This window comes from Narcine bancroftii, chromosome 6, assembly GCF_036971445.1.
Source record: "Narcine bancroftii isolate sNarBan1 chromosome 6, sNarBan1.hap1, whole genome shotgun sequence".
NCBI lineage: Eukaryota > Metazoa > Chordata > Chondrichthyes > Torpediniformes > Narcinidae > Narcine > Narcine bancroftii.
In genome coordinates, this window is record NC_091474.1 from 207,248,633 (window position 1) to 207,268,494 (window position 19,862).

At 38.5% G+C, this 19,862-nt stretch overlaps 1 protein-coding gene across 6 annotated transcripts in view; it reads left to right on the forward strand.

The window, feature by feature from the left end:
* The window catches only part of LOC138736997 (gamma-aminobutyric acid receptor subunit rho-1-like), a 53,176-nt gene extending 34,759 nt beyond the window's left edge, over positions 1-18,417 (forward strand). For 2 of the 6 annotated variants that reach the window (XM_069887343.1, XM_069887344.1), the window contains exons 2-9: positions 2,281-2,349; positions 2,429-2,496; positions 2,689-2,912; positions 6,113-6,195; positions 7,401-7,541; positions 9,515-9,667; positions 11,931-12,127; positions 16,742-17,365. In XM_069887343.1, coding sequence (XP_069743444.1) covers positions 2,313-2,349; positions 2,429-2,496; positions 2,689-2,912; positions 6,113-6,195; positions 7,401-7,541; positions 9,515-9,667; positions 11,931-12,127; positions 16,742-17,041 — 1,203 coding nt within the window. In that variant the 5' untranslated portion in view covers positions 2,281-2,312 and the 3' untranslated portion in view covers positions 17,042-17,365. Of the gene's footprint in view, positions 1-2,280; positions 2,350-2,428; positions 2,497-2,688; positions 2,913-6,112; positions 6,196-7,400; positions 7,542-9,514; positions 9,668-11,930; positions 12,128-16,741; positions 17,366-17,736 lie in introns of those variants that run through there. The other 4 variants (XR_011340706.1, XM_069887341.1, XM_069887340.1 and 1 more) reach the window with 4 other exon arrangements.
* The last annotated feature ends 1,445 nt before the right edge of the window (positions 18,418-19,862 follow it).

Below are 19,862 nucleotides of genomic sequence, written 5' to 3' on the forward strand. Positions count from 1 at the left end.
GATTTGATCTGAAATGTTGACAATCCTTTTCCCTCTGCACATGTTGCTGAACACTGATTTCCTACAGCAGCTAATTTTTCTTCTTCCTCTGTACTGACAAATAGGCAAGTCTAGATGATATATATGTGGACTTCACAGAGTCAAACCTGGCACCTAAATTATTGAGGAAATTTTTGCAGTAAACATTAGAATGTTTACGATCCTTCATCTCCTTCTATGAATTATTACAATCATTAAGATCAGCCCATCACAATGAATAAATTAATGAAGCAGCACTCTTTAAAGAAGCATCCTAGAATCATAATTTTAGATTTTAGGGGGAAAAAAACAGGATTAGCTTTAATTTTTAGAAAAGAAACTGTCGACTCTTCCAAAGAGAAAGATTAAGGAAAGTACAGTTCAGATCCATTGGATTGGATTCAGTAATTATGTTATTTAAGTTTTTTGCATGACTGCTGGTCTGCAGGATGTTTCATACTTGAAATAAAAATGTGAATTTTTAACTTCTCAGAAGGATTCTAACATTGCAGCCAGTTATTTTCTAATTTTAAGGAAATAATGAGTGAGATATTAGATGAAAAAGTGAGATGTGTAATTAACTTTTTTGACGATTGAAGGTGTGTTAAAAACCACGTGTGAGGTGAACCATTGCCAGGCAAATGGGAGAGCACCCAGCAGAAATAAGTAGGAAATGCCAACTGAGATGTCAATCAGAATGTAAAACTAATATAATGCCAGTATCTCTATTATGGAACTCAACATTCCAATCAAATTGCTCTATTAATCATGTGTGAAAGGATCATCCCCATAGCTCTTTTGAGCGATGATTTTTTTATTATCAATTGTTAGGCATTTGGCAGCTATGGTTGAAGTTGCCCAAGTGTGGGTGATAGATGCTGACTTTGAGGCTTCTGTGCAAATTGTTTCCCCAAAGGCAAGGCCACATTTTGACATTTCCCTTGAATTCCTCTTGAAATAGGACTTGACTTGGAGAACTGGCCATGACACAGATTAAAAGGGGCTTGTTCCAGTTATAGCCCAATGATATTCTTCTACATATGGTAGTGTATAAACTTGTAATATCTACTTTACTGTTCTTTCTCAGATAGGAGTTTCACTGGATAAATGAGCAGATAGGATAAAACATTTATTTGGTACTTGTCCACTCTGCCATTGTAAAGGTTCCATTATTGTCATGTAATATTACATTTAGAATGTAACTTACATTAAATTCTTTAACTACCGTAAGAAGACGGGGAATCACCACTTTGTCAAACTCCCCACTCAGAAATGAGGCCCTAGCGAGAAATGAACTCACGACCCCTGATTTACAAGACAAATGCTCTAACCACTGATCCATCAGAGCCACAGAAATGGACCATTCCACTCTACAACCCCTGAATCCACTTAATTCTTGTACTGCTGAATCCCATATTGAATGCATCACTAATCCACCAGTTTTCATCACTTCCTAATCTCTCCTCCCATAGACTTTCATTACCCCCAGATTATGACTTCCACTGTAACAAACGCCTTATTATCTCAAACACTGTTACCCATGCCCTAATACATCCCTTCACATGTTCCATTCTTGTGCTTGTGAATCTCCATGAAGCATTGACTTCAAAAGTATCCTTTCACACATGATTAATAGAGCAATTTGATTGGAACGTTGAAATCCATAAAGGAGATACTGGCATTATATTAGTTTTACATTCTGATTGACATCACAGTTTGCATTTCCTACAAAAATATTCTCCTATTTATTAATTAATTCATGAGCTTACTTCTGCTTTTTTTCTCTTATCCTCCACTCCACCACATGCCCTTTATTTTGGTTCTGAACTATTTAGTGATTGTCAGCACTCTTCTACTTCTTCAGTGGTTGGCCCTCTTCTCAAACATTCTCTCCTGGAAACATTATACTTTCTAACTTATCCCTTCCAATTTTCAGCCTTGGTAATTTTCCATTAAACTTTTCTCAAGGGTTGATTAATACCAGAAGTTTTCCTTTCATTTCTTCCTTAACATTTTCTGCGTAAAAGTGTTCAGTGTTTCTTAGCATTTTTGCTGAACGATGCACCTTCGATTTTCTGTTTTATTTTCCTTGAAAATTCTTGTGACAGAAATTGTGCTGGTGGTAAAAAGTATCTTTGAAATAAATAAAAGCATTTTTACACAGTTGATTGGTGTAACAATTGAATTGTGTAAACAATTTGTTTTGAAAGATTGAACTATAATTTTATTTAAAAATTTTATTTATAATTTTTATTTAACAAGAGAGAGACTCCCAATGCTGAAATCTGGAGAAAATGAGAAAACAATCAGTGGGAGAAAGAATTGTTTCAGGTCAGAATGCTTCAGGACTGCATTTTAACATCTCAGCTAGAAAGTCAACCTTAATTTGTCATTTTCTTTCCACGCTCAGGTCCATCAATACCTGTTGGTGTTGACGTACAGGTAGAAAGTCTGGACAGCATATCTGAAGTTGATATGGTAATACTTAAATTTGCATAATATTTCAGCATCCTTTGGTTAGATTGTGAAAAAATGGCTAAATTACAAAATATAATTAGGCTTTTGGATCAATATATGGTGATACTTCAGAGAATGAAAAATAATGCTTGAGGTTATCAGAAGTTTAATCTGATCAGGATTTTTTTTTGTGTGTGTGATGCTTTCCTACAGGACTTTACAATGACCTTGTACCTAAGGCATTACTGGAAAGATGAACGCCTTTCATTCCCAAGTACTAACAACTTGAGCATGACCTTTGATGGGAGACTGGTCAAAAAGATTTGGGTCCCCGATATGTTCTTTGTTCATTCAAAAAGATCCTTCATCCATGATACCACCACAGACAATATCATGTTGCGTGTCTATCCTGATGGGAAGGTTCTCTACAGCCTGAGGTCAGTGAACAATTACAGAATGAAGCATGGTGGATACAATCGCGTGAGTAGAAGAAATAGTTTGTTATATTGCCCGTGTTTATTTTTAAAAGGACATTTGCTCGCATGCAAATCAGACCCACACATTACGATGATATCTACTTGGGAAGTCTTTAAAAGGATAGAATAAATAAGTTTCATTTCCTGTTCTTGCTACACTCATGGTTTGTAATCAGCAAAGAAACTGCACTCAGAAACTCAAGTTGATTTACTACATATTCTCATTGGACAATATTTTAATTCCAAAATCTACCAATTAAGTAAGACAAAAGATAGAACCAATTCTTCTAATATTTTGCCAAAGGAGAATTGCCAGTATCCAGTCCCTTTCTATCAGTGAAGCCACTGAATAGCAGCTCCTCCAATAACCCGTTTAAGTCTGGAATTAGGAGAGTTAATTTCATTTCTTCTGTCAAAAAGAAGGTCCTGAGAAACTGGGTGAGATCCGTGGCTCCCTGCCAGGGTAAAAAGATCAGAAGTATTCTTCTTCTTTGGCTTGGCTTCGCGGATGAAGATTTATGGAGGGGGTAAATGTCCACGTCAGCTGCAGGCTCGTTGGTGGCTGACAAGTCCGATGCGGGACAGGCAGACACGGTTGCAGGGGAAAATTGGTTGGTTGGGGTTAGGTGTTGGGTTTTTCCTCCTTTGTCTTTTGTCAGTGAGGTGGGCTCTGCGGTCTTCTTCAAAGGAGGTTGCTGCCTGCCGAACTGTGAGGCGCCAAGATGCACGGTTGGAGGCGATATCAGCCCACTGGTGGTGGTCAATGTGGCAGGCACCAAGAGATTTCTTTAGGCAGTCCTTGTACCTCTTCTTTGGTGCACCTCTGTCACGGTGGCCAGTGGAGAGCTCGCCATAGAACACGATCTTGGGAAGGCGATGGTCCTCCATTCTGGAGACGTGACCCACCCAGCGCAGCTGGATCTTCAGCAGCGTGGACTCGATGCTGTCGACCTCTGCCATCTCGAGTACTTCGACGTTAGGGATGAAAAGCGCTCCAGTGAATGTTGAGGATGGAGCGGAGACAACGCTGGTGGAAGCGTTCTAGGAGCCATAGGTGATGCCGGTAGAGGACCCATGATTCGGAGCCGAACAGGAGTGTGGGTATGACAACGGCTCTGTATACGCCTATCTTTGTGAGGTTTTTCAGTTGGTTGTTTTTCCAGACTCTTTTGTGTAGCCTTCCAAAGGCGCTATTTGCCTTGGCGAGTCTGTTGTCTATCTCGTTGTCGATCCTTGCATCTGATGAAATGGTGCAGCCGAGATATGTAAACTGGTTGACCGTTTTGAGTTTTGTGTGCCCGATGGAGATGTGGGGGGGCTGGTAGTCATGGTGGGGAGCTGGCGCCTGCAAGCTCACACCAAGATACAAGAGAAACTTGTCCGTGAACTACTCTTTGCAGACGATGCCGCTTTAGTTGCCCATTCAGAGCCAGCTCTTCAGCGCTTGACGTCCTGTTTTGCGGAAACTGCCAAAATGTTTGGCCTGGAAGTCAGCCTGAAGAAAACTGAGGTCCTCCATCAGAAGTCTTACCTATTTGATAAATGGGCAAAGTGAGCACTGACTGATCATGTGGCTGACATGAAAAGACAACAGTCAGATGGTCAGTGGGCACTTTTCAAAATCAGAAGACTCCACAAGATAGATCATCAAGGTGTATAGGAGTTGGTGGTTAACATCAGATCTCTTACCAGAAGACATTCCTCCTCAGTCAAAACCAGTGGCATAACCACTACAGATAGGTGCATATGGAATGCAAAAAGGAGCTGTTCTATTTTGACTTTTCCCTTCCTCCATTCCTATTGATTACAATGCTACCACCACCCATATCCTGCAAAGAAAACATCTCTCAGTCATTGCAGGGTCAGGGTGCAGTGATATGATCTCTGTTTCAGCTTCCTTCACTGAAGGGGTTAAACATCAGTTTGATCAAATTTTCTCATTTATGAGGTTAAATATCCATCTGTGGTGATATGGCTGTATGTACTGGCTGGGCCCGCCCTCTGGGGGGGTCTCCTTACCTTAGCTCCTCCCTTGATACTTCCCATGTGACCCCTGGCCATAAAGGTCGAGTCCCCTCTCCTTCCCACTCAGTTTCCTAGCCTAGACCTGGGCCAGCAGTCGCTTGCTTAAGAAAGTCTATCGTTCCCTTCAGTCTTCTGTCTGCATCATTACTGGGCTACTGACAGCATCCAACACCATCATTATTTTTCACAAAATATATACACTGAAGAAAGGTTATCAAATTGAAGTGATAGCTCTTACTCTCTCCTCAAATATTGCCCAAACCAGTTGAGCATTTCTCACATTGGTTTTGATTTTTTTCAGATTTACAGCATTTGCAGTTTTTTTCTTTAATCTGCCTGCAGTTCTTTGATTTCACATGCAAGTTTTGCAAACACTGCTTTTCCTCATCAGCTATGCACTCCTGAAGTGTTTTGCAAATTCATATTTGAATTAATTCTGTGGATTACTTCTCTACAGTCAAATAATTGGTATTCATGTGCTGACAACATGTAAGGATGTTCATAACATAGTCTCAGAAGTGGCCTGTAACTGATAAAATGGTGTATAAGATCGTTCATTGCACAGTTAGCTTAGCACAATGGTTCTCCACCTTTTTCTTTCCACTCACATACCACTTTAAGTAATCCCTATGCCATCAGTGCTCTGTGATTAGTAAGGAATTACTTAAGGTAGTGTGTGAGTGGGAAGGGAAGATTGAGAATCACTGCTTGAGACCTAATTGCTACTGAAATATTTTGCTTAAGATAATTTGCCATTGGCCCATTTCCTTGCACATAACGAGTCAATTAGGTACGATTAAAACAGTGGCATAGTGGTATGTGAGTGGAAAGAAAAAGGTTGAGAACTACTGGGTTAGAGGAACACTATTACAGCACCAGTGACCCTAGTTTGAAGCCAGCACAGTTCTCCTTGTGTCTATGTGGGATTCCTCTGAGTACTCTGGTTTCCTCCTACCTTTCAAAATGTACTAAGGTTGTAGGTTAATTGGGGTATTTGGATGGCATGGGCTCATGGGCCAGAAGGGCCTGCTGCATGTCTAAATTTAAAAAGCATTAATTTAACTTAAAATTTATTGTTTCTACATTTGTGCTTCAGTTTGAAGCAATAGTCACATTTCTGATTACATTGTCCGCAGGGTTACAGTAACATCAATGTGTTACATGGACTTCAGCCGCTTTCCTCTCGACATGCAGAGCTGCTCACTGGAAATTGAGAGCTGTAAGTCAGGCACTGTATCACATCAAAATCTGCTCACTGATGCAAACATGTTCTATCCTCTGAATAAATCCACATGAAATTTTTGGAAGTTCCCAATGAAACTTGAAATGCTTTTTTATTTATAAAGTAAAATAATTCTCAATGTTTTGAGCACCATGTAATATTAAATTAATTGCAGGATTAGAATTAGACAACACAAAATAAGTCATTGAATTTCCTTATGGCTTCACTGTAACTTCAGTAGGATATACATGCACACTCAAGAGAGATGAGGTAAGAGTCCTGATGGATTCTGGAAGGCCAGCCGAGTAAATCCATGCAGATCAATGCTTAATGATGTATATTAGACTCTGATAACATTTGAATCAAATGCTGAGCAAGTGCCTCCAGTGGCTTGGACCAGCTGGACCACAGAAGGTAAGTGAAAGAACCTTCTCTGGTAGGGGTCAGAGAAGCAGCCGTGCACTCACCCCAATGCTTTTCTGGCTGCCACTGTATTGAACAACTTTTAGTGGACTTACCATAGCGCTGATGGGCTGCACACTGCCTGACCTCTGTCTTTCAGGTAAGGGTTGCTGGTTCAAATCTGTTGGGTAGGTGAATTCCTTCCTTTCCAACCGCTCCAGCTGGCTGCCTAAGAATCATCGCTTTCATGTTAGTTTTTGTGGAGATGGAGGTTTAATTTTGTACAATATCCTTGAATAGATCAGTGATTCAACTAAATTTTCATTTCGTCATTTAAAAATTATCTTCTTAAATGTTTCATACTGAAATATTGTTTTCTGCACCATACTGCCAAGGCATTTATTTATTGTGGCTTATTGAGGAAACTTTAAAGGGAAGAACTAGAGATGACCCTTGTTTACATGTACATAAGTGTTATCATGTACTGGCCATTCATTTAAAATTTATCCCATGTATTTCTCATCCCTGCTGCACCAAGGATTAGTCATTTTATTAGCTAAACTGTGCGGTACTGCATTAAATTATAGGACTTTATCAGTTGGTTATCATTCATTTTCATTTCTATGATGGTTATGTTTGTTTCAGGTTCTAGAGATTTATTTTTACTTATTATTGAAGTTTGGTTATATGTTTCTTTCTTTTGTGGAATTTTATCCAAAGCTACAGATTAGTGACTTGCATTCCACATTAATTGTCCAAATTACTCAAAGTGTGTTGTATTTGATCCATGTTTTCTCCAGATGCTTATACTGACGATGACCTCATGCTGTACTGGAAGAGTGGAAATAAGTCTCTGACAATAGATGAAAAGATTTCTCTATCCCAGTTCATGATAAAAGAATTTCACACGTCTACTAAGCTGGCTTTTTACAGTAGCACAGGTTATACATTTATGTTTTTTTTAAAGTGAGAATGATTTCATTTTCCTTCCTGTATTTCAATTTATTGGTGTTACTTAAATCAAAGATATTATTATTTTGTATTGTTTCTGGACCTTTTTGTATTGTTTCAGTATCTTTGGTGTTTTTTTTGTCTCTCCTGACCAGAGTTGGTCAGGGTGGGGTGAGGGGTGGTGGGTGGGGGCATGATAATGGCAAAGGGTGCATGTGGAAGGAAATCCAAGCTGCGATGATAAAGCATCTGATGAAACTGAATGAGAAAAGGACATATGTGAAAATGAATCATTTTGAAAATGTCATATTTTTGTTGGAAATTTTAAACATTTGTGTACCTTCCCCTGGCAGGGTCTAACACTGTAGTTCTTAACCTTTTTCTTTCCACTCACATACCACTTTAAGTAATCTCTATGCCATCAGTGCTCTGTGATTAGTAAGGGATTGCTTAAGGTGGGATGTGAGTGGGAAGTGAAGGTTGAGAACCACTGGTCTAGACCCAATTGTTACTGAAATATTTTGCTTGAGAAAAATTGTCATTGGCCCATTTCCTTTGGAGTTATGAAACAGTGGACATAATGAGTCAATTAGGTATAATTAAAACAGTGGTTTTCAAACTTTTTCTTTCCACCCACATACCACTTTAAGCAATCACAGAGCACCTATGGCATAGGGAATACTTAAAGTGGTATGTGGTTGGAAAGAAAAAAGTTGAGAACCATTGGTCTAACATTAGTCATTCCAATGTGCTGGCTGTAGCTATAACTATAGACTCTTATTTCAGATATAGTTTTAGTGCATCTCTACTGTATACTTCCCAAGACTCTAATGTTTTATATAGAAAACAAGAATTATCACTGGGATGTCTGAATGGAGTAGCACTGACTTCTACTGAACCCTTTCTCTCCTGAGGACATCTTCACCTTGCAATGGATGTCGAGGAAGCAGTTCAAATAGTCTAGGAATACAGTTGTTGCTCCTGATCACTTGTGCATGCCATCTTCTTCAGCATTCCCTCAGGACTGAGGATGACTTCCTTCTATTTCAGTTTTGTGGGTTCTGAAGTGAATAATAAAGCCAATGTGGGAACCAAGATTCTTCAACAGATGACGACTGCTGGAGAGGACCGGTGGAAAGTTTTAGGAGTGGTGAGGACTTTCTGCCATTAACGCAGGGCCTCTCTGTGCTCTTGATGCACAGTTTTCATTCTCAATACCATCCCAAATGCCCTTTTCCACTTTGAGGAGCCTTGGGCAAAATTCCCCAAAGTTGCATTTCTATAAGGAAGCTTCAAGCATATTCTTGAATCTTTTCCTCTGTCCAACTGGTACTCTCATCTAGCGAACGAGCCCAAAATAGAGTCTGTTTGGGAGTTTAATCTGCCTATGTGAATAACTGACTGGATGGAATAAGGTCCTCTAATACAGGATATGTTGGTCTGGGAGAGTACATTAATATTGCTATGTTTGGCCTTTCAGTGACTTTTGAAGAGGCAGCATTAGTAATACTCTTCCATAAACTTAAGGTGTATGTTGTGGGTTGTCCGGATCTCAGAAGCATACAGGAGGGCAAGGAACATGCAGATGGTATCCAGCAGATAAAGAGTGGATTTAAAAAAGGACTCGTCATCCTTCATTTCTCTTTTCTCTTGTGTCCCTCTGATTTTAAGGTGGATCTATGAAAGTGAATCAAGGCTCAAGCAACCATTAAACATCTTGAACATCTCAATATAAATAGTTATCACATTCCCCTTTTCTCTCCTTATAACCCACCCTGATGCTGCAACAACCTTGATCAGTCTGATATTAGTATTTATGATGAACTTGAACAGGGATCAACCCTTCAATTTGAGCCTGGTCACACTGAAAATAATCCATTACGGTAGTTATATTTTTTCTTTGCTGTCTTTCTGCACTATTTGGATATAAGGATAACCAATGATCTCCTCCATCAATTCATAGGTTGGTACAATCGCTTGTATATCAATTTTACACTGCATCGTCACATCTTCTTCTTTTTGCTACAAACCTACTTCCCAGCCACTCTGATGGTCATGTTATCTTGGGTGTCGTTCTGGATTGACCGTCGAGCAGTGCCAGCCAGAGTTCCACTAGGTGAGATGAGTAAAACCTTGTAAGCTGCATCAGCCAATGTTTGTGTCTCAGAGCATCTAGCCCAGACTGGCTCAGGCTTTGTGAAAGTGTAACTGTGAGAGAAGGTGGGAATTCACTTCGTATTATTGTTTATATCACCAAATGCCTAATTAGAAAGTCCCACCACAGTCCATCACACCTGAACACTGCTGATAGATCAAATTACTTCCCTCCTCAAATGCAGCTCTTGGTGTAGATCTTGTCTTGGGCTACATGAGGAAACCACAACATCATGGATGGAATTTACTGCCATGCTCATCATTCAAAAGAACTTCTGAGATTTTCTGGAGAAATCATTTCCTACATCTCATGTATGTATGTATTTATATTTAATTAGGCAAGGGATGGTGGGAACTGTGTACGGCAGAGAGGTAACTAGAAAAGAAATGTCAGCTAATATTAAATGAAAAGCGACTAAAGGTATGGTCATAATTCACAGGTTGAGAATAAGTGGCAAAGTTGCATTTAACATAACATAACACGTATTTATAGGTCTTCAGTGGGATTAAGAAAGGGTGAACTTCCCTTTGATAACAGTGGAACGATGGGATGCATTTTTACCCGCAGTTTGCCTGGTGCAAAGCTTTCTCTTTCAAGGACACGTGTTGTTAATTTACTCTATATGTTCCATCATTTTTGATTCTTTGTAACTATATATGAAAAGTTTAACACACCAAGGAATGCAAATGTTCTGGGTAGAAAGGGAATTGTGATTTGAATTGTGCCTTTGGCAATCTGAGGATGACTTGTAGTGAAGTACATCTGAGGTGAAGTCATAATTCCAAGGATGGAAACAAAACAGCCAATTTGCATGTAGCAGAGACCTAAAAACAGCAAGAATCTGTTTCATTTGCTGGCTGATGGAAAAATATTGGGCTCTTCTCCACTACAATGCACCATGATCCTTGGTTTGCATTTAAGAGACTGGGTCGGTCAACATCAATATTTGAAAAAAAGGTGAAACATGAACCAACCCTTGTCAATTCATTGCTATCATCATGTATCAAGACTCATGTACAATTGTAAGAAAATGAGGAAATAATGAGGAGATAGTGCAATGCACTAAATTCTTACATTGTTACAGCCACTCAGGGACATAAGATACACCAACATCAAATGTTACATTAAATTATCACAATATGCCAAAACAGAAAGGAGGTAATAAATGTAAAAGGAAAGATAAATATTCACATTTGCAGGTGATGTTTCAATAATGCAGACAGATCTTAGAGTAGTTTATAGTTGTGATTAGTGTAGAACGGGGACATTCAAGAGCCTGATAACCAATGAACAAAACAGATTTGCTGATGTACTTAGTTTTCCATCCCAGGGAGCAAACATACGATAATGTTTATAATCAAACATATATATTTTGCTTGTGGTAAAGTAGCGATTGAGACCTCAGACCATAATCAACACTCCTTTGTAGCTATTAATCAAGGAAATCTATCAAAAACATCAAAAGTCTCTGGAATGATACCAATGGCATTCTATTTCTTGAATTCTCAGAATTAAATGGGAAGAATGATGCACAAGGCACAAGTGTCTCACCCAAAGCCAAAACCACCAGCATTGATACAGTGGTTATCAGACAATAGCTGCACTGTGCTGGTTATTCCGTAAGGGAGACAGAGGAGTTTGTTGCTAAAATCCTCTATCCCTAGCTCCATGGAGTTTTTTTTTAAAATGACAGAGTTCAAGAGCTTTATAAGAGTGCCATCAGAATATTTTTGAAAAAAATGGAGATTCAAAGTGAAAGTTGAGAAGCTGAAACAATGATGGCATCACTCTGTTGTAACATCTGAAAGGGGAACCTTCTTACCTTGAAGAACTTCATCTCTTACCATCAAAAATTAAAATTTCCCCATAAGAAAGCAAAGAGGAGCAAATAAGAACATGGCTGTCCTCCCTTTCCTAGAGTGTTAATTTGTCTATGGGTCTACATCATGAAAATTGTGTTCAGAAGTTTCTATAGGGTCTCGTTGTTCGATAAAGATAATATGATCATTTAGTTTTTCAAATTTTCTCAGACTTTTTTTCTAACCTTTTCAGTCAGACAGTGTTCTTATTCAATTCCTATTTTGAGCTTTGTCAAAAATAAGGTCAGAGAAATAATTAGGTTTAATTTATATCTATATGAATTTAGCTGTGTTAATTCTCATCAAATTTAAATTTATGTTGAATGGTGACATACATAAAGCATATCTTTTCCCTGTGATTCTAGGTATAACGACGGTTCTGACCATGTCTACCATTATCACAGGAGTGAATGCTTCCATGCCAAGGGTGTCATATATTAAAGCTGTGGACATCTACCTATGGGTTAGTTTTGTATTCGTCTTTCTCTCAGTGCTGGAATATGCAGCTGTGAATTACCTGACTACAATACAAGAAAGGAAAGAAAGAAAACTCCGGGAAAAGGTGAAAAAATTAATACTGTACTATTGTTTGTGCTAATTCATCTTTAAGAACTTACTTTAAAGAAGATTAAAAAGATATTAGTCTTACATCTTCTGTTATGGAGGCCTTAACCTTTGTCACAAGAATTATTGTCACTTTTATAACATAAATAGATGTTGGGAAATTTGGGGTACAGTGAGATCCTACAATTGGCAATGAGATGAATGACCACAGTGGAAGTGGCTCAATATTGGCCATTGTATTGGAACAACTAAGCACAAAAAAAATTACATAATGGTCTCACTGACAATTGCTAAGCAAAAACAGATTCAGGAAATGTAAGTTAAATACGGAAAATGTTGGAAATGATCAGAAGGTAAGGCAGCATGACTGGAGAGAGAATGCAAATAATATTTCAGATGAATGATTTTTTTCATCAGATCTAAAATGTTAACTCTTCTGTTCATATTTGGTCCAAGATTTTAATGCAGGCAGAAGCCAAGTTCATCGACTCCTAATAACACTGTGATGTCTTCCATTGTGTTGTTGATTGAGGATAGATTGATGCTGTGGTAAATAGCCAGATTGGATTTGGCCTCTTTTTTTTTGTCAACAAGACACAGATTATTACATTTTTAAATTGAGACAAACAGCACGGAAACAGGCCCTTTTGGCCCACAAGCCCATGCCGGCCAATCACACCCAAATGAGCTACAAACCCCAGTACATTTTAAATGGTGGGAGGAAACCCATGCACACATGAGGAGAACATTCAAACACCTTACAGACAGTGCCAGATTCGCACCTGGGTCACTGTAACAGTGTTGCCTAACCGTGCCGCCTTATCCTTGTGTAGATGTTAGTGGTAAAAAGACAATGCTGAAAATACTGTATTATATCGAGAGGGTTGTGAGGTCTTACTGCCTTTTCTGTATCCTGTGCACTCAGACCTCTCCTGGTGCCATACTCATTGAACTAACTTAGTTAAAGCCTTGCTTCTGCTTCTATGATGTTTGGAACCATAGGAGGAACTCAACATGGTTTACCAACCTGGCATTTCTGGATTTGCTGCTCAATAAAGTCAAAGGAGAAGCAGACACAGGGTTGAGAAAGGATAACTGGGCTAGAAATTGGTTAGTTTTCTCAATTTGAAATGTGACAAACAGGGCAAGGAACTATCACCAGAGATCAAAAACTACAGATTCTCTAGACCTCAACTGAAAACAGAAAATGCTGAAAATAGTCATCAGACCAGCAAGCTCTGTAAAACAAAATTAAGGTTTCAGTTCCATGACACACATCTGACCAGAACCATTAATTTTCTTTGCCTCTCCATAAACGATGCCTGACCTCATGAGTATTTACTACACTTTATATTTATATTTATATTTATGAAGAACGGTTAGCTTTTTTGAGGTGCAGAACCATTTCATAATTTCCCCATAAGAATGCTATGTTAGAGAAATAAATTATTTTAGGTACTAACAGTTGCATCTAATAAACAACTCTGCTAACAGAGATAAGTAAGATAAAGAGCTGGAATCTGAACAGTTTTGTAACTTGGCAGTTCGAAAATGAAAGGCGAGATGTAAATGACTTAATAAATCAGACTTACAATTATGTTGAGGAGTTTCAGAGAGCAAATTCATGTCAAAGTCTTCAAATAACAACTCGCTAGAGAACTGACCAAATGGTGTAGGTTTGTGCTCTCATAATTTATATCCAGTAATGAGCAGTATACTGTAACTCTCACTTGTTCGACATAGCAACTATTTTAAAGCTTAAACACTCCACCAATATATTTCAATGCTGAAATGGACTGATGGACTAATGGGCTGGTTCAAAGAACTGATATCAGCATTGTGGATCAAATGGTCTTTTTCTTGACTGCATGCTTTTACAATTTTATTGAAGAAGAATTAAACACAGTGAAAAATTAATAGCTATATCTTAAAATGGCAGGTGGTCCAGTAGTTCAATGGCATGCTGAAGAGTTCCAAATATAATGAATGCCCAAACCTTAAAAGAGACTGCAAAAAATTCAATGAACATTAATCAAAGCTAAGGCAAGCATATTATTCCTCAGAGAGCATCTACGATAATTGTACACATGAAGAAGATCAGATGGGATGACAGAGCCATCTGGCCAGAATGCCAATTGAGAAGCATTTGAATTCTAAGATCAAATCATATTAGTTGGTGTCCAAATTCTTATTCTGGAACTATTGATTTCTTAATGTTTTCTAATTTGGAATCAAGATGAAAATTACAACAAAATATTTTCAGAGAAAATAACAAAATGCCTCTTGACAAATATTCATTTCTGAGGAAATTAAATAAAAAAGTAATGTACAAGATCTATTTCTAAGGTAGATAGTAAAATAATATTTAAATTTGCTCAATTTCATCTAGATCATTAAATAGTTCAGCAGCTCCAAATTGGTACCATTCCCCCTTCATTCAGAAATGTTAATATCACTGCACTCCAAAATCTGGATCGGAAAATATAAATTGACTCTTTGTGAAGGTATTAAAAGAGCCCACCAGTTCAATTCAAGGATCCAGATCAGTTTGATTCAAGTGTTCCATTTACTCCATAACAAACCGAAGAGAAAGAAAAGGCTGCTCCAAACATCACCTGGCTATAATACTGAAGAGCGAACTGCACATCTAGCCACAATGTTCCAGTACATTTACAACAGTGACATCTATCAGAAAACCAAAAATACTGCAGATGTTGGAAATGTCAAGTAAAACTAGAAAAGACAGCAAGCCAGCATCTGCAGAGAGAGAAACTGTGTCAATATTTGAGGTTAATGATCTTCCATGATGTTACTATTTCCAATTCTGAGGAAGGGTACCTGACCTGAAATTTTAACTGGCTAAGTTCTTCAGCATTTCTGTTGGGTTTTAGTGTTTTCTATATTTTTACTATTGAAGTCAATCCAAAATAATAAAGTACATAACTATATCCAGTCTCCTAAAAGCATACTAAATGCACTTTGGCCAATTCCCACAGAATCAGTCTATTCTCAATCAATCAAGGGGTTTGAGATGTTGACGACAGTCTTGGAATCACAGAGAACAGAAACATTCCCTTCAGTCCAACGTACCCATGCCAACCCATCTATATTAAACCCATTTACCAGTTCTCGGTAAATATTAACAGCCTAGACTTGGGGATCTAAGCCACAATTTCTAAACTTGGCAGTATTATGAACTGTAAAGAGGAGAGTGATCAATTGAAGCAGGATGTAAACAAGTCACGCCAGGTCATGCAGACATATTGTGTGGTGAAGTTTAAAATGGAAGTGACAATAGAGAATGAATGTTGTACAGGAGCAATGAAATTCTGTGCATAAATGAGTTAAAGTGGGTTGAGAAAGAAAATAATAAGGAATGCACAGTTCTAGGCACTGTCAATAAAAACAGGGATGTCCAAGCTGAACCTTAATGAAACACTGGTCTTTCTGCAACTGGAATCTGGTTTTCACTTATTGTCTCCACATTACGTGAAGGATGTTGAAGCACTGGAGGGGTAACAGAGGAGAAATACAAGAATAGTTTCTGGGTCGAGGGACTACAATTACAAGGATAGAGGCTGGGACTCTTTCCTTTACAGGAGAAGGCTAAAATCTGATAGATTTATAGAAATTGATAAGGTTTCTGGACAGTGTGGTAATGTATGGGAGATCATGGGATTAAAATAACAAGGAAAGGAAGCATGACATAAGGGAATCCCTTTTATGGAATGCATGGTTAGAAGCTTGGATGCAGATATTGTGGAGGCAGTTTCTACAGTGGACTTCAAGAGAAAATTGGATAACCAAATGGTGAGGAAAGATTTGCAAGGCTATAATGAAGCAGGCACGTAGGTAGAACTAGGAGGTTGCTCTAGTAGAGTCAGCACAAACACCATGGCTTGAATGGATTCCTTCTGAACCATAAAACTATAGAGCACTACAGCACAGAACCAGGATCTTCATCCCATCTAGTCTGTGCCGAACTATAATTCTGCCTTGTCCCAATGACATAGCCCTCCATACATCTCCCATCCATGAATCTATCCACATTTTTCTGAAATGTCAAAATTAAGCCTTCATTCACTTCAGCAAGAGATGGTTCCATGTTTTCACCACTCTCTGCATGAACTATAACTGTCGATTCACGAAATCTTGTAACGGTCAATTATAAATGAGAAATAAATTCATGCCTTATTAGCCACACCCATTGCATGGATACCATAACAACTTCTATCTTATATTCAACCTGTCTCCTCCCCAGAAGGTATCTGCTTATGTCAATTAATTTCTGCCTGCTCAGAATTAAATAAAATGGAGATTTTTTCAGGCCCCGACCTGAAACGTTGACTGACCATTTCTTACCATAGATGTTGCTACCTGACCTGTTGAGTTCCTCTTGCAGCTTATTGTTTGGTTGATGGGAATATATTTGCCTTGGAAATAATGAATAAACATAAAGTATATGAATAAAAGAACAGCCAAATGAAGGGGGCTAAGAATTATGAGGCATATTCTCAAGAGATGCACAGAAGCTCTTCCCCTGATCCTATCAAATGATTTCCTTCATATGTTTTTCTGTTTCAGTAATTGATAAAGACTTGATCTGTTACAGCTACCTTGCACGTGTGGAACACCTCAGCCTAGGCCCTTCATGGTGGAGCGAACATACAGTGATGGGGAAATCAGCAACCTGGCTGAATTTGCTGATTCTGCTTATGTGCCACCAAATGGAGAAAAGCAGGACCGAGATCTGGTACATCCACCAGTCACCAATGAGACAGCTGAAAACAAGGGAAAAAACCTTCGAGGTTACATATGGATCGATACCCACATTATCGATAAGTATTCCAGACTGATATTTCCAGTTGCCTACGCACTTTTTAATGTGATATATTGGTCTATTTACTCATAGAAATGGGTGCATGTACCTTCTCTTATCCGACTGAACTCAATGAGAAGGAACAAAGGTTTTGATTATGGAACTGAGCCAATTCTCAATGAATAGTCAAACTCTTATCTGAAATGCAAGAAGCTGAGCTGACCGATGGGAGGTGACAGCAAAGTGGCTTATGATCTTCTATTCAAAGTGAGCTCTTCAGTTATGTGAAACGTCCATTGGTGCATTGTTTTTTTGTACTTGTTTTAGATGTACTTTGAGTTCATTGTTTTGCTTTTTCTATGGTACATAAAAAAATTTCCATGTGTTCTCAGTAAATCATGGTCCATGAAAGGTTTTTCTGTTGTAGATAAGAAATGTAAGATTTGTTCTTTTAATATTTATCTTTTTAATTTTTAAAATCCCAATTTTTATTAAAAATTATCTCAAAATGTATTCTTTTGAAATGTTAGAGAAATAGTCATTATATTTTACTGAAGAGTTATATTCACCTCACCATAAATTAAGTATTGTCTCAAAGATTTTCTTTGGTCGCTCATAGTGTAAATCTTGGATATGGCTTCAATAAATTAATGACAGCTAATTATCAATCATACATCCACAACATCCTAAGAAACACAATTTTCAGCTTAACATTGGCAAAGAATTATAGATTAATCTTTGGTACATGATCTTTTAAAGAAACAGTGATACAATATTTTTATTTCCAGATGACCATCATGCATTCTGATTTTTCCTAATCTAATAAAACTTCAATTGCCAATTATGAGAAGTTCTATTATTGGCCACCAGCTGTGAGAGGATACCAGAAAATTATGGACTGCGTACTGCATTTTATGACAAAGTAACTCAGTCCTTTCCAGTCATCTAATTGGCAATAAGTACAAATCTTGTGAGTTGAAAATATTAAAGTATGCTCATTGCTGGCCAGATATGCTCTCATTTGTGAGTTTTCCTATAGGTTATTGGATCTTGGATGAACATTGTTCTAGGTTTCTGAAGTTGGATTCTAGGAAATTGATCTTTGCTGCATATCTTGATTTCACAGGTTTCATGTAGCTTTTATTTTGTGCTTTTAGCTGCAAAGTGCACTATTTTTTTTTCTTTCCCCTGTGGAGGTTGTTCAGATATTTTTCTCCAGTCATCAATGAAGCCAAGTGGTCCAAAATGTGGTCTAGGGTCAGTCCACCAAAAGCAATCATGAGTTTGCAGGGACTACACCAAGCCATGTCAATTGAAGCAACTAGCCAGTAAATGGTGGATGAGTATTTGTAAGGCAATTATCAAGTCAAATTGAATTTATTGTCATCTGATTGTACAAATACAACCTCGGTGCAAAACATGCAGACACATAACCAGACATAACACAAATACAGACAAATGATACATATGCAGGACCAGTATTTTATTTATAAAAATAAATAAATAAATGTTGTTTTGAACAAATGAGAGTCTCAGATGGTTAGTGGAAATAGTTCTTTGGTTGTTCAGCATCTCACTGCCTGAGGGAAGAAGCTGTTCCTCAGCCTGATGGTGCTGGCTCTTATATTTTTATATCTCTTCCCCGATGGGAGCAGCTGAGAAATGTTGTATGCAGGGTGGAAGGGATTCTCAATGATTTTGCACGCCCTCTTTACGTAACAATTCCGGTAGATCACGTCAATTGCAGAGGGAGGGGGGAGGGGAGAAGGAGATTTCAATGTTCCCCTCTGCCACTCTTATGGTCCTGTGGATTGATCTTTGATCTATTTCTCTGCAGCAACCATACCACACTGTGATGCAGTTGGCTAGGACGCTCTCAATAGAGTTCCTATAGAAGGTTGGCATAATGGTGGTCAGTAGCCTTGTCCGCGTCAATCTTCTCAGGAAATGCAGACACTTTTGCGCCTTCCTGACAAGTGAGAAGATATTGAGTGTCCATGATAGGTCACTAGTTAAGTGAACACCAAGGAACTTGGTGTTCTCCATTCTCTCTACTAAAGAGTTGCTGATGTGTAATGGAGGGTGGTCATTCCTGTCTTCATGAAGTCTATGATCATCTCCTTTGCCTTGTCCATATTGAGACTCTGGTTGTTAATCTCACACCATTTCATGAAATTTTCCACCTCTTCTCTGTAGTGCGACTTGTCGTTGTTGTTGACTTGATGACACTGTTGGAGATGGATCTGGCAATGCAGTTGTGGATCAGTAGCATGAATAGAAATTGGCTGAGCACACAGCCCTGAGGTGTGCCAGTGCTCAGTGTGACAAGTATTTTATATTCTGCAACTGACCTGGACAGACTATGGTCTTTCCATTAGGAAGTCCAGAATCCAATTAGAGAGAGGAGTGTTGAGTCCCAGCGAGGACAGCTTCCCCACCAGCCTCTGGAGAATGATCATATTAAATGCTGAGCTGGAGTCAATGAACAGCAGCCTGGCGTATGAGGCATCATTCTCCAGGAGGGCCAGGACGGAATGAAGTGACAAGGCTGAGAATCATCTGTGGAAATGTTTCTTCTATAGTTGAATTGAAGTGGATCCAGCATCTCTGGGAGGTGTGCTTTGATCCGTTCCATCACCAGATGCTCGGAGCATTTCATAATGGTGGAGGTCAGTGCCACAAAGCTTATTATTATAACTCTTATGCTGTCCTCTACTGGATTCTAATGAGTTTGCAATAAATGTTTCAGTTTTGTATCAATTATCAGCACAACATTGCAAAACGAGGTGTGAAACAATAGATTGTGCGCTTTATATGACAAAAAAACCCATTCCTGCTTGTTAGTAAGCTGTGTGCCACAGTAGTTACAAAATATCTTTCACCTACAAAAATGGCTGCAAATTCTTCATTAATC